The sequence below is a fragment of the Phoenix dactylifera genome, chromosome 4 (assembly GCF_009389715.1).
Source record: "Phoenix dactylifera cultivar Barhee BC4 chromosome 4, palm_55x_up_171113_PBpolish2nd_filt_p, whole genome shotgun sequence".
In the NCBI taxonomy this organism is placed as follows: Eukaryota; Viridiplantae; Streptophyta; class Magnoliopsida; order Arecales; family Arecaceae; genus Phoenix; species Phoenix dactylifera.
This window is the reverse complement of record NC_052395.1, coordinates 10,924,502-10,937,154: the sequence shown is the minus strand read 5'-3', so window position 1 is coordinate 10,937,154 and position 12,653 is coordinate 10,924,502. Positions and strand designations below refer to the sequence as shown.

At 38.7% G+C, this 12,653-nt stretch overlaps 1 protein-coding gene across 1 annotated transcript; it reads right to left on the bottom strand.

Annotated features, from left to right (window-relative positions):
- Positions 1–2,383: 2,383 nt before the first annotated feature.
- On the bottom strand, positions 2,384–9,547 carry LOC103722929 (pentatricopeptide repeat-containing protein At5g46100). The gene is made up of 3 exons (XM_039125530.1): positions 7,881–9,547; positions 7,732–7,785; positions 2,384–3,734 (listed from the first exon to the last, which is right to left on the bottom strand). The coding sequence occupies exon 1, from the start codon at positions 9,451–9,453 to the stop codon at positions 8,008–8,010; it is 1,446 nt and encodes a 481-aa protein (XP_038981458.1). The 5' UTR covers positions 9,454–9,547; the 3' UTR covers positions 2,384–3,734; positions 7,732–7,785; positions 7,881–8,007.
- Positions 9,548–12,653: the final 3,106 nt, after the last annotated feature.

Here is a 12,653-nt window from a genome sequence, read left to right as displayed (position 1 = left end):
CTTGAATTGATGTTAAATTTAATGAAAATATACCTCCTTTCCACTTCTAATACAAATCTTACTGCTACTGCGTCTAAAGGAGGATGAAACATTCCCCTCACTCGAACTATTGGTGTTCTCGAGCTCGACGTCATTAAGCTATAATTGAACTGACAACCTTTGCCCACATTAGTCCAGCATACCTTTGGTTTTTTTCGTAGAAGGCAACAAAGCTTAGAAAGATCCAACCAAGACCGAATCCAACTACAGTGCAAACTTGGTCAAGATCCAACTCTTTAGCTTAAAGTTTCTAATCAAGCCTCCATCAAGCTCAATAGTACCTTGAGCTGGCCCATCTATAATATATTAAATTCCATATTTAGGCCATCATGACACAATCCAAGGATCGAATTAATATGTTCTTGATGGTTAATATTAAACTAAAAGAGTTGCAGTTGCTACCTCGAGTGAACTGCAAAGCCATCTCAGTGGCTCAGATGGCAAGCAAATTCTCCCAAATTGGGCTCGTTTGGTTCGCGGGAAGCATTTTTCTTCCTAGGAATATGTTTCCTGGGAAACAAATTCCTAGGAAGAGGATGCCTAGAAAAGTACTTTTGGCATGTTTGGTTGACCATGGGAAAGTGACAAATTTCCAAGGTGCTTATGTTTGGTTGGCCATCCACTTTTCTAGGAAAGTTATATATAATTCCTATTATGCCCTTAATAAAAATTAGTTTTTTAATGCCTCTTTAATGTTTCTTTAATGCTGAAGGGACGTTTTGGGAAAAAGTAAAAATGGAGTGATTCCCGCCTCATGGGAAAGTAACTTTCCCATGTTTCTCATGGGAAAGACTTTCCCATGAAATATGGGAATCACATTCCCATGGGAATACAACTTTCCCTTCTCTCTCCTTTGAAAACTCCAACCAAACAAGAGGCATCTCATTACTTTCCCGTTGACCACACTTTCCCCCCTTCTTTTCCCGCGAACCAAACGAGCCCAAAGTGTAAATTTGCTGGACCAAAGCTGCATCCTGCATGTCTCTCTGTCTATATTGACTGCTAGAACTGGGAGAAAATTTATCTGTAGGTTGTATGCTTAAAAGAGTAAAACCAATTTAAAACAAGAACGAAAAAAGAGGAGACATCAAAACCAGCTAATGACACTGGAAACCACCCAGAGCATCCCAATTAGAGCTGCAATTTTTTTCAGTCTTTTAGCAAATTACATGCATCCTTGCGGCAAGAACATAAATTTCTACTATTCACATATTTATTGACAAATGGTGGTTTGGCAAATTCGTACATATATTTTAACCCACAATCTTAAGTGGGAGATTCTTTTTTTTTTTTTTGTCCATTCAAGATCAAGGAAACCCCGTTTTTCCTGGACTTGCTAGCTTTTTTTTTTTTTTTTTGTCCACTTCACAAGGTTTGTTTCTTTCCCAGCACAAATATACTCGGGACCTTTTGGATCGTTCTCACATGAGTGGTGCTAAGACAATCACCACTCTTGGCACAAAGGAGAGTCTTGTGCTGGATGATGGCTCGGGTACCATGGACAACACAGTGTATCGCCGTATTTTTGGCGCCCTTCTATATCTTGCCTTCACCAGACCTAACATTGCCTTTGCCGTGAATAAGTTGGCCCAATTCATGCACAAACCTACACAGCAGCATTGGACAGCCATGAAGCGAGTCTTGCGCTATTTGAAATACACTATTGATCACCGCATTCTTCTTCCTCGCACCACAGTTCTTAATCTTCGTGCCTATTCCGACACCGACTGGGCTGGCAATAGAGATGATCGGACATTCACCACCACTTATATCATCTTCCTTGGCGACTGTCTAATCTCCTGGAGCACAAGGAAACAAAAGGCTGTGGCGAAATCCTCCACTGAGGCGGAATACAGGGCACTCGCTACTACATCTTCTGAACTAGTCTGGATAAAGTCTCTTCTTTCGGAGCTCTGCCTCCAGCTTCCAGCTGAACCAAAGATATTTTGTGATATCATCGGAGCCACTCAACTAAGTCTTAATCTTGTCATGCACTCTTGCATGAAACATATTGCTATAGACCTCTATTTTGTTCATGATCCGGTCTCCAAAGGTATCCTGGTTATTTCTCACATCAACATAGTTGATCAGTTAGCCAACCTGCTCACCAAGGCTCTTTCTCGTCGTCGATTTCAGCTACTCAGTTCCAAGATCGGTGTAGCTGACGGTACACACGTCTTGCGAGGGCGTAACAAAGATATCGGATGATATTCAAACTTTCACACTCTCATCCGGTATTCCTGTATGTGCTTAGTTACCCATGTATATCTACAAGGGATATCTGCACATATCCCATTAACGAAAGCATCGAGATTTCGCACTCTTTATTAACAATTGTAGATCATCACTAAGTTGAATACCATATACTATGGTATGCTGTCTGTGTATGACATTATGAGGCATATGGAACCATAGATGGCTTCAAATTTTTGTTTAGAGACTATATCACCTATTTAAGATATAATCCAGGCAATTTGAAACCATGGGTCCAACATACACTTTCATGCCAAACCTTTCTGAACATCATATCCTGCAGGGACATTTGCCACTCATCTCACTTATCCTAGATGATGTACGAACTCCAGATCATGGTCCGTTCGTTGCAAATCACATAACACAACAATGGTTATGATTGCACTTATCCTAATCTTAAATGATTGATGCCATCAAGTGAGGTTGGCCACCTAATTCCCGGAACTGAGTAGAGGTTGGCCAAGCCCCACCCAAAATCCAGCCTGCTTACGAAAGTTGGCGCCTGGAGCCGATGCCTTCAGCGTGCCAATCTTACAAAGCCATCAATAAGAGTCCAGCAGCTCTCTCGCGTGACCAAATAGCCCAACTTACAGCTTTTAAGATGGCCGGAAAGGCAACAACCCAAAATTCCGATAACAACGTCCAAAAAATAAACTAAACTAGTAGAGCCCTTCTTTCCGGCACGTTTCTCTTGATCTCAGTTGCACGAAGGTCATTGCCCAAAGGAAGCAGTTGATATGGAAAAAAAATCATACCCACCTCCAACAAGTAACCAGAACTCAATTATTTCAAAACGTTTGCTTCGCAGCCAGTACCAGTTTCAGTTCCCCTTCCTTGAACGCCATGCATGTCGCAGCCAACCCTCCCTTCCACCACCCTGCTTCCTCCCCTCTTCCCCTTCCCTTCCTAATATAGATACCCAGCACACTTTGAACGTGGGGATGGCTTTCAGAAAATCATCCGACGATGATCGGAAATCTCTTATACAGAAAGCGATGAGCCAAACCTTCAGAAGCACCACCCATCTTGCAAACCTCCTGACCAGCACCGTTCTTGCCTTCCAAGTCCCGTCCCCCATCTTCACCAACCAAGGCCACTGTGATCCCATGAACCGGTTTCCGACCGCTGCCCTCGTAGCTCTCTATGGATTGACGATCTGTCAGGCTTCTTCTTCCAGAGCTTCACTGATGTAATGGGCTGGCGACCTTCAGAGAGGCTTGTGGATCGTCGACGGAACTGCACCCCTTGCTCCAGATATTGCAATCAACTATAGGATTAAATTCATACAAATTTCGTCCATGCATTCATGTCGATGCTGGTTTTTGCGGCTGTTGCTTGCTTTATCGACTGCCGATTGGTATCGGAGGTTCTCACCTCACTGCCGATTGGTATCGGAGTTTTGGGCAGTATGCTGTTTTTTCCCACCACCACCCGTTGTAGTCCTGCACAGTGAAAGCCCTTATGGTTATGGGGAGTAAGATGTATAATTTTATGTAGAAACTCATTACTGCTTAAAGATAGCTGGCAGTGGCAGAGAAGAAGCAATAATATGAGGAAAGGAATAGGGAATTTCAGCTTGAAGAAGCATTCTGAACATCTACTTGTTGGATGTTATGCCTTCTTGCTGACCAAACTTCCATTATTTACTCTGATGATAGTATTCAGTTTATTCCTTCTTTTGATAATTCAAAGATGATATTAATAGATATTATGGAAGTAAGTTGCAGCAAGATTGATTGCCTGTGAAATAAATCAAGAAATAGACAAGAAGAATGTCTTTTCACAACATAATTTCCTATCCTGTTACCCTGTATATACTTCTTTTACTTTTGCATGGTAAGCTTATTGTAAATTCACAGAAGGAGACAAAAATGTGGCAAACTGCTCATGTAATTTTGAAATATATTAGCAATTTTAAGTATTCTCAAGAAGCATGATAGGTTTAAGAGCATCGAAAAAAGCACTCCAGAAAGTTACGAAAATGCAGCACCCATGTGAATTTCAAGTTATTTGCTCTGTGACTTTTCTGTTTGACGATAATCAACCTGAAAAAGAAAAGTCTTGTCGGTTATCCAGGATTTCAGATTGTGGTCTACATGTTCATTTTTGCAGCCCAATTAAGATTGTACATTAGGTTCTTTTCTGCCTTACGTCTTACAAAAATCAAACCAAGCTGAGCATCAACTGATCTGGAGAATGATGGGTCCAATAGCTAGGTAGGAACCTGATCTGGAGAAAAAAGCACTATTCAGTTATCTACGGTCGTGAACTACATTCAATATGGGGAACCATGAATCCGTAGATAAAGAAAAATTAAATAAGATAAAGAACCTCAAACATTAGTTGCAGGTGAAGGAAGTTTGCATAACCAATTGAGAGGGGACAAAAGTCTAAGAACAATGACATGCCTTCAGCAAAATCATCAGAAAAATCCTTGTCAGGATTAGAATACTTCCTTCCTCTTCTTACTTCTTGTCTGCTTGCTCTCTTCACTACCTAATATATCTTTCTCATAATCATGATCATCAAGCCTTTCCCCAGCAATTTGGAGTCGGCTTTGTGGATCCTCATTGGCTAAGTATTAATATTAAAGGTCATCTTTGATGTTATTTCAAGTTTCCAATATCTTATTGCCTCTTTCTCCTTTCTCTTTTTCCTCTTCTTGAAAATACTATTCTTGGTCTTCCCCTTTACATTTTTCCAATTCAAGTTGTATGGTTATTCCCCTTTGCCCTTACTTTCATATTTATCCTTTTCATCCTCTCCTTATCTTTCTTTTTTGCTCTTTTCTCCTTTTCCTTTCATGTTTCTTGCCTTCTTTAATCTTTTCTCAGCCAATAACTAAGTGCTTGCATATTTTCTCTTTCAACTCTCAATTTTGTTTAATCCAGCACAAGCAGCCTCACTGCCTAAATCACCAGGACGCAGATAAGGGTCCCAGACACCTATAAATCCACTGGCTACTTTGACAACCATGGCTGATAGAGAAATATCTATCCTCATACAATAAGTGATGATGACAGCTTTTATTGATTTTGCACAAAATGGATTTCTTTGGGACTTCCTTTACTAGTCTTCCTTTAATTATCTGCAAATTTGATCTTATTTAGTAAAACTTGAAATTTTCTTATATAGGCATTGTTCCTAATAGTTAGACTTTGGTCAGACACACTAAAGATTGCTGGCCATTATCCTCGTCCTCATTCTATATATATATATATATATAGGGGATTGATAACCTACTCTCTGTTATGCTGGGTTATCAATCTAACCATTTTTCATTGGACAAAAAATATCCTTGCTTTTTATAATTCTTAAAGGTATTTTATATCTTTTTACAATCCCATATTAACTCACCCTCTCAACTCCCCAATTAATACTCTCTCTCTCTCTCTCTCTCTCTCATATATATATATGTACATGTATACACACACACACACACACACACATATATATATGTATATATATGTATATATGCACATATGCATATATATGTATATATATACATATATCTACATATATATGTATATATATATATGTGTATATATGTATATATATATATGTGTATATATGTATATATATATATGTATATATGTATATATGTATATATGTATATATGTATATATTAGAGGGAGAAAGAGAGAGTATTAATTGAGGGGTTGAGAAGGTGAGTTAATGTGAGATTGTAAAAAGACATAAAATACTCTTAAGAGTTATAAAAGGTAAGGGTATTTTTTGTTTATGGAAAAATGGATAGATTGATAACCTACCATAACGGAGAGTAGGTTATCAATCCCCTATATGTATATATGCATATATGCATATATACGTACGTATATGCATATATGCATATATATATATATGTATATATCAGAGAGAGAAAGAGAGTATTAATTGGGGAGTTGAGAGAGTGAGTTAATGCGAGATTGTAAAAAGACATAAAATATTCTTAAGAGTTATAAAAAGTAAAGGTATTTTTTGTCTACGAAAAAATGGGTAGATTGATAACCTACCATAATAGAGAGTAGGGTTATCAATCCTTATATATATATATATATATATATATATATATATATATATATATATTGCACACATCTGCTTGCTCTTAAATGAGAAAATCTGTGAATTCATTACGTTGTCATAGGTTCACATATTCTGCTAGAAAACCTTAATACGTTCTTAATAGTACATAACTAAGAATTTAAATAGGACCAGAAAAGTTATAGGTATGATTTGTTTTTAAATTAGAGCAAAACATGTGTAATTTCAAAAACAAAATATATTAAAAGAGATTCAGGAATGGAGCAAGATTCGCCGTCTCAATACCGAATTCCGTATTGGTGCCACACTAGCACAATATTGGTACAATACAATACAATTTTTTTTTTGGCATACTGAGCATCGGTACGCCACCCGTACCGGATACCGGTACCGAACCAGTATGATGCGGTATAGTACGCTCCATACCATCCGGTTCGGACCGGTATAGCATACCATGGAATGGAGAAAAAATAACAGCCTTGGAACAAGGTTTATATTGTGATAGGTATCTATTCTAGAAGAGTCATTGAGATTACCCAAAAATCAAAAAAAAAATAAAATCAACTTTGTTAAATTTGTCATCTTGCATAACTCACATATGAATTTGAAGGACCTTGATGCCTAATATACAACTAACCCAACTTACCATATCTCCATGCAATCCAAGTAGTCTAGGGATCTTCATTTCAACATTTTAGATGGGCATGTAAAGAATTTCGTAAACAAAGACATGAAGCAGTACGAGGTGATCTAGTATGTATCACTGCATCTCAAATTAAACAGATATGAATACAAATCGGATACTGAAAGTATGGATATAAATATGGATATAAGTTGGATAACTAAATTTTATGACCATAAAATCAAAGATACTATTAAGTGGATGATAAATCAAGTTAATAGCATGTTGACATGGTTACTTTTTTTAAAAAAAAGTTCATGAGTGCTATATAAAATTTAATAAGGTCACAAACAGAATCGGATATTCAGATACAGATCCAGTAGCTGCGTATCCATATCCATATCTATTTTTTATGGCGGTATGGATATGGATACAAATATTAATCAAATGCTCAAATTTTTATCTATATTCGAATAGATTTGGATACAAAAATAGATCCGAACGGATAATATCCGATCTACTTTCAACCCTAGCACAATGAAGAGCTTTATATACTAATTTCACATAGAAGTTATTAAAACATATGAAATAATATCCTTTTTAACAGTTTGCTTCCACTATCTATTCTTTAGTGGATAAAGTGAAGCTAAATAATTATTGAAGAACATATCTACTCATATTCATCAAAATTGTAAGGTAAAATGCCATTTGTCTCGAATCTAGATGCAATGGGAGATCTGCTTTCACTAGGGATGTGAAGCCATATAATGGTTTACCTTGAAGTAGGGTTTGCGGGTCCTGAGGTTGGTCATAGATTGTTCAGTAGATTCCTGCACATCAATTCATTATCTAAGATATGAATCTATTCTTGCATATAAATCAAACATCAAATAAAAGCATGAAATAGATATCCTAGATGGCAGACCTTTTATTGTCCGCAGCATGCAACATGAATGCAGAATTAAAAATCCAAAGCTTTTCTGGATGGCAAGCATCACAGCCTCCGCGGTGGACAAAACAGAGGAAAAGATTGCTCTTGAAGACCTGAGACACTAATCCACCACCAGCTGATCCCATATCAGTTCAGCTGCTTCCCGGACCTTCCTCCTTTCCCAGTATCCACCCATGATGATTCTCCATGTATCCTGATTAGGTGCACACCCCTCGACCAGCATCTCACTAACAATACGTGCAGCTTTGTGCGCATCACCCTTCTTGCAGAAACACTCTACTAGAAAATGGAATGTCTCCGGCTCAGTAGAAATGCTCCGAGTTCTCATGCTCTGATATACCTGAAAGGCTCTGGTTGACTCCCTCTTTGTGCACAGCCCCACCACCACCATATTGTGAATCCGCACATGGAGACTCCATGTCACACGGTTTGGTGCAATTCCACTAAGCACCATTTCATCCAAGTAGTTTGCAGCTTCCTGAAACCGGCCAGAAGCACACAGACCCTTGATGAGCTTCCCATACAATCCAGCATCAGGCTTCCTCCCCTGGAGCCTCATCCTATCCAAAACCTCCAGCCCCTCCTGAAGCCTTCCTTCTTTACAAAGCCCATTGATGATAGAGCTATAGGTGATCGTATTTGGCGGGCAACACTCCGCAACCATCCCATCAAGCAAAGCCATAGCCTTCAGCGACCGCCCTCCTTTACAAAGTCCATCCACCAGGGAGCTATAGGTGATTATATTCGGATCAACGCCTCTCTGACTCATTTCGCCGAACATGTTCAATGCTTCATCCAAACGATCAGAACGGCATAGGCCATGGATTAGAGCGGTGTAGGTGACGACGGTAGGAGAGCAACCATTGCTATCCATCTGCTGGAAGAGCTCCCGGGCCTCGTCGACCCTCCCGATCTTGCAGAGCCCGTCGATAAGAGTGTTATACGAGCAAGAATCCGGCGGGCACCCGCGGTCGGGCATCCGGCGGAAGACGCGGAGGGCGGCGTCGACGGACCCGGCGGCTGCGGATGTGGCGGCGCTGCAGAGGGCCTTGAGGAGGACGTTGTAGGACGCGACAGTGGGGGGGACGCCGGCCTCGCGCATGTGGTTGTAGAGGCCACGGGCGAGGGCAAGGCGGTTCTCGGCGACGAGGACCGCGAGGAGAGCGGTGTAGGATCGGTGGGAGGGGTGGAGGCGGAAGCGTGTGGGAGCCTGGCGGAAGAGGCGAAGGGCGTCGAGGGGGCGGTGCGCCCGGCCGTAGGCGCGGAGGAGGGCGAGGAAGGAGGCCTCGGAAGGCGGCCCGCCAAAATCGGAGGGAACGCGTTCGAGTAGGGACTCCGCGGCAGGGAAGAGGCCGGCGGCGGCGAGGCGGGTGGCCATGAGGGAAAACGTGGGGAGATCGTGGCGGAAGCCCGAGGGGTATTCGGCGGTGGCGGAATCAAAGATGAGGAGAGCCTTCCGGGGATCTGGCTCGGCTCGGATCAGTTGTAGCACCTGGGCTGGGGTTATCTCCTTGGTCCATCGGATGGCCGGAACCTTGCATGCCATTGTTTCAACGATTGGAGGGGAATGGTAGGGAGCGACTACAAGCTGTTTGCTAAAAAGACAGTGGCCAGGGAGTGAGGGAAGAGAGAGAGAGAGAAAAGGGCCCCCCGGGGGGGGGGGGGGGGCGAATCCGTACGGGGCTTCTGAAAGTTTTTTTCCCCTGAATACCCTTTTAAAATTTAAATTTACATAAATACCTTATATTTATTTTTATACCTCCATAAAATACTGTTTTTCTACAAATACCCAATGATTATTCTAACACCATTAATAAAACCATATTTATTTTAATTAAAAATAAATTAAAATTTTGAAATTACTTTTTTGTCATAAATATTTTTTTTGCACATCTACTTATTAAAAATATTTTAGTCATTTTAATTCGAAATCATTAATTTTTTAATGGTATTAGATGGCGTGGATACATATGAAAAATAAGAATAAAAAAGGATAAAATAGCAAAACACGTGTTTTACAGGGGTATACATATAAATATCACTTTTAGAAGAATATTCATGTAAAATTCAATATTTAGAAGGGTATTCATGTAAAAAATTCTTTCTGAAACGCCATCCAAACCTCGGCGTTCTATTATTTTTTTTACTGTAATTTTTTTTTTTTACATCGGCTCTCTCACTAATTTTAAATGACCACTGCCAACTGAATAAAAGAAAATAAAAATACGATAAATGGGTCCATATACAAAACAGATACTGCAGGGTTTTTGAAACGCCATCCAATTCGGCTCTCGCGGTTCTTTTCTTTTTGATCTTTACGGCGGTAATATCAGCATTAAGAATAAATGTAGAGACTGCTGTAAGATTTCATTTATGGAAATAAAAAATTTGATAGTTCATACAATTAATGAACCATAAAAGGCCCATTATCAATTTCATTTTCCATGTTTGATAATGGAATGGTATTGTGGTACTACACAGAAAAACTTTAGGGCTTAATACAATTAAAATATATGAGGATTTAATGATATATTGCATGCCCCATGTTTCATAAAATGAACATGTTATCATATTCAAACCTGAAATTTGGATTTTAATATAAATAATTAACAATAGATAGACCCGAGACTAAATTTCCCTTCTCTTACCTCGTATAGATCCATGTGCAATGATTTTTGCAGTAATAATATTGAAACATGGAATTGGAGTTTTAATATAATCAACTAACAACAGAGGAACTTGTAATCATTTTTTTCCATATTTTTACATATTGACCATGTAGTAGTCCTATAGTCGCACTATAGAAAAACAAAATTTGAAGCTTAATATAATAAATGGACTATAAAGAACCATGTAATGAAATTTTATTACTGGTATTTCACATAATAAACTTAGAATGGAGTTACGGTCACTACATCCAAAATGAAATTTGAGTGTCGGTGTGATAAATGAATAGAGACTTGTTATTATATTGGATCACTCAGGTTTCATATACTAATTGCAAAACACATCCAAGATTACCACATTAGAAGCATGGAAATTGGGCTTTAATGTAATAAATGAATTATAGATTGAATGGTCATTAAATTCATTTTCTAATACGTTATTTAGTAACCCCAAAATGGTTTCATGGTCACTACATTTAACATAAAATTTTGGCCTAAATATCCGCAAATGAATATACAGGAATTTGTCATGAAATTCCATTTCTAATATTTCATAGTATGATAATAAAATAATTATATGGTCAACTATACGAAACACAAAATTTGATCCTTATTATAATCGATAAAGTACAAAGTGACTTATTATCAAATTTCATCACTTTTATTTCCCACCACTATTTTGTGCTTGCTGTATAGGAATTCAGATCTTGATACAAAAATTGAACTATAGAATGATCCACAATTGTTATCAAATTCTATTTCCGATGCTTTGTATAAAGGCATACAATATAGGGACCAAGTAATGGTTAAGACATATCTGAGCTGGAGAAATTTCAATCCAAGATTAAATTCAAAGAATTAAGATGAAAGATAATTAGTAAAGGAAAAAAAAGATAGTAAAGAGTTGACGGACATGAGCATTAAATATTTTTCGGGAGATCTTCAAATTCTTAGTATGATTATCAAAAATGTAAGCATCAGCATTAAATAATTTTCAGGAGATCTTCAAATTATTAGTATGATTATAAAAAATGGACGCATCAGCATGTATATTCCAAATCCAAGTAAGAGTATATAGGCATCTTAGCTATTGCTCCTGAGAACTGGCTGCCCATTCCTCAAATTTTGGGCCAGATCAATGGCTAATGGGAAGTGGCAGGAAGTGTTCCCTAATGTTGTTGTCCAACATCTCACCATATCTAGTTCTGATCATTGCCCTATTCTTGTCTCAAACGAAATTAAGCGTAGAAATCCAACTCCATTCCGATTTGAAAACTTTTGGATGGCTTGCGCAGACTCATAGGAAGTTCTTAATAATGATGCCGGATGAGTGAAAAACGGTCTTTATTGTTCCAATCCCGAAGATTAAGAATCCGGATTAGCCTTCCCACTTCCGCCCAATTAGCCTTTGTAACATTAGCTACAAAATTGTTGCTAAGATATTATCAATTTGGCTTGGAAGAGTTTTGGATAGATTGATTTCCGAAGAACAAGAAGCTTTCTTGAGGGTCGCAGCATCACTCATAACATCATCCTTGCTCAGGAATTCATTCAACAAGGCCTCATCAAAGAACCTTTTGATGGCTGTCAAATTGGACACGGAGCGTGGTTATGATGGCAGGTCGTATTATTTTAGATCCGAGCTCAATCCTCTCTCAGGTCTTACGTGCTAAATATAAGTTTCATGGCGACTGGATGTCCGACTCCCTTCCGGCAAATGCTTCGGTTTTATGGGAAACTTTAGCAAGTAGTTCAGTTTATGTCTTGGATAAGTTTATTTGGTTAATTGGTGAAGGACAAAAAATTATCACTATTTTTGATTCTTGGTATTCTACGTAAGTAGTTTGTTGAAGGCCTATATGCTTCAACTTAGATCTCCTATCTATCCTACAGTGAGTCATCTAATCACCGAAGACGGAACCTGGGACACTCAGGTCATTCATCAATGTCTCCCTCCAACTATGGCTGATCAAATTTGTAGTATTCCTATCTGCATTGATAGACAACAAGATTTGTTATGCTGTGGAGAAGTTTATAAGAAACAGGTTGTTGTTAGTGAGGCGTATTTCGAGATTATTTG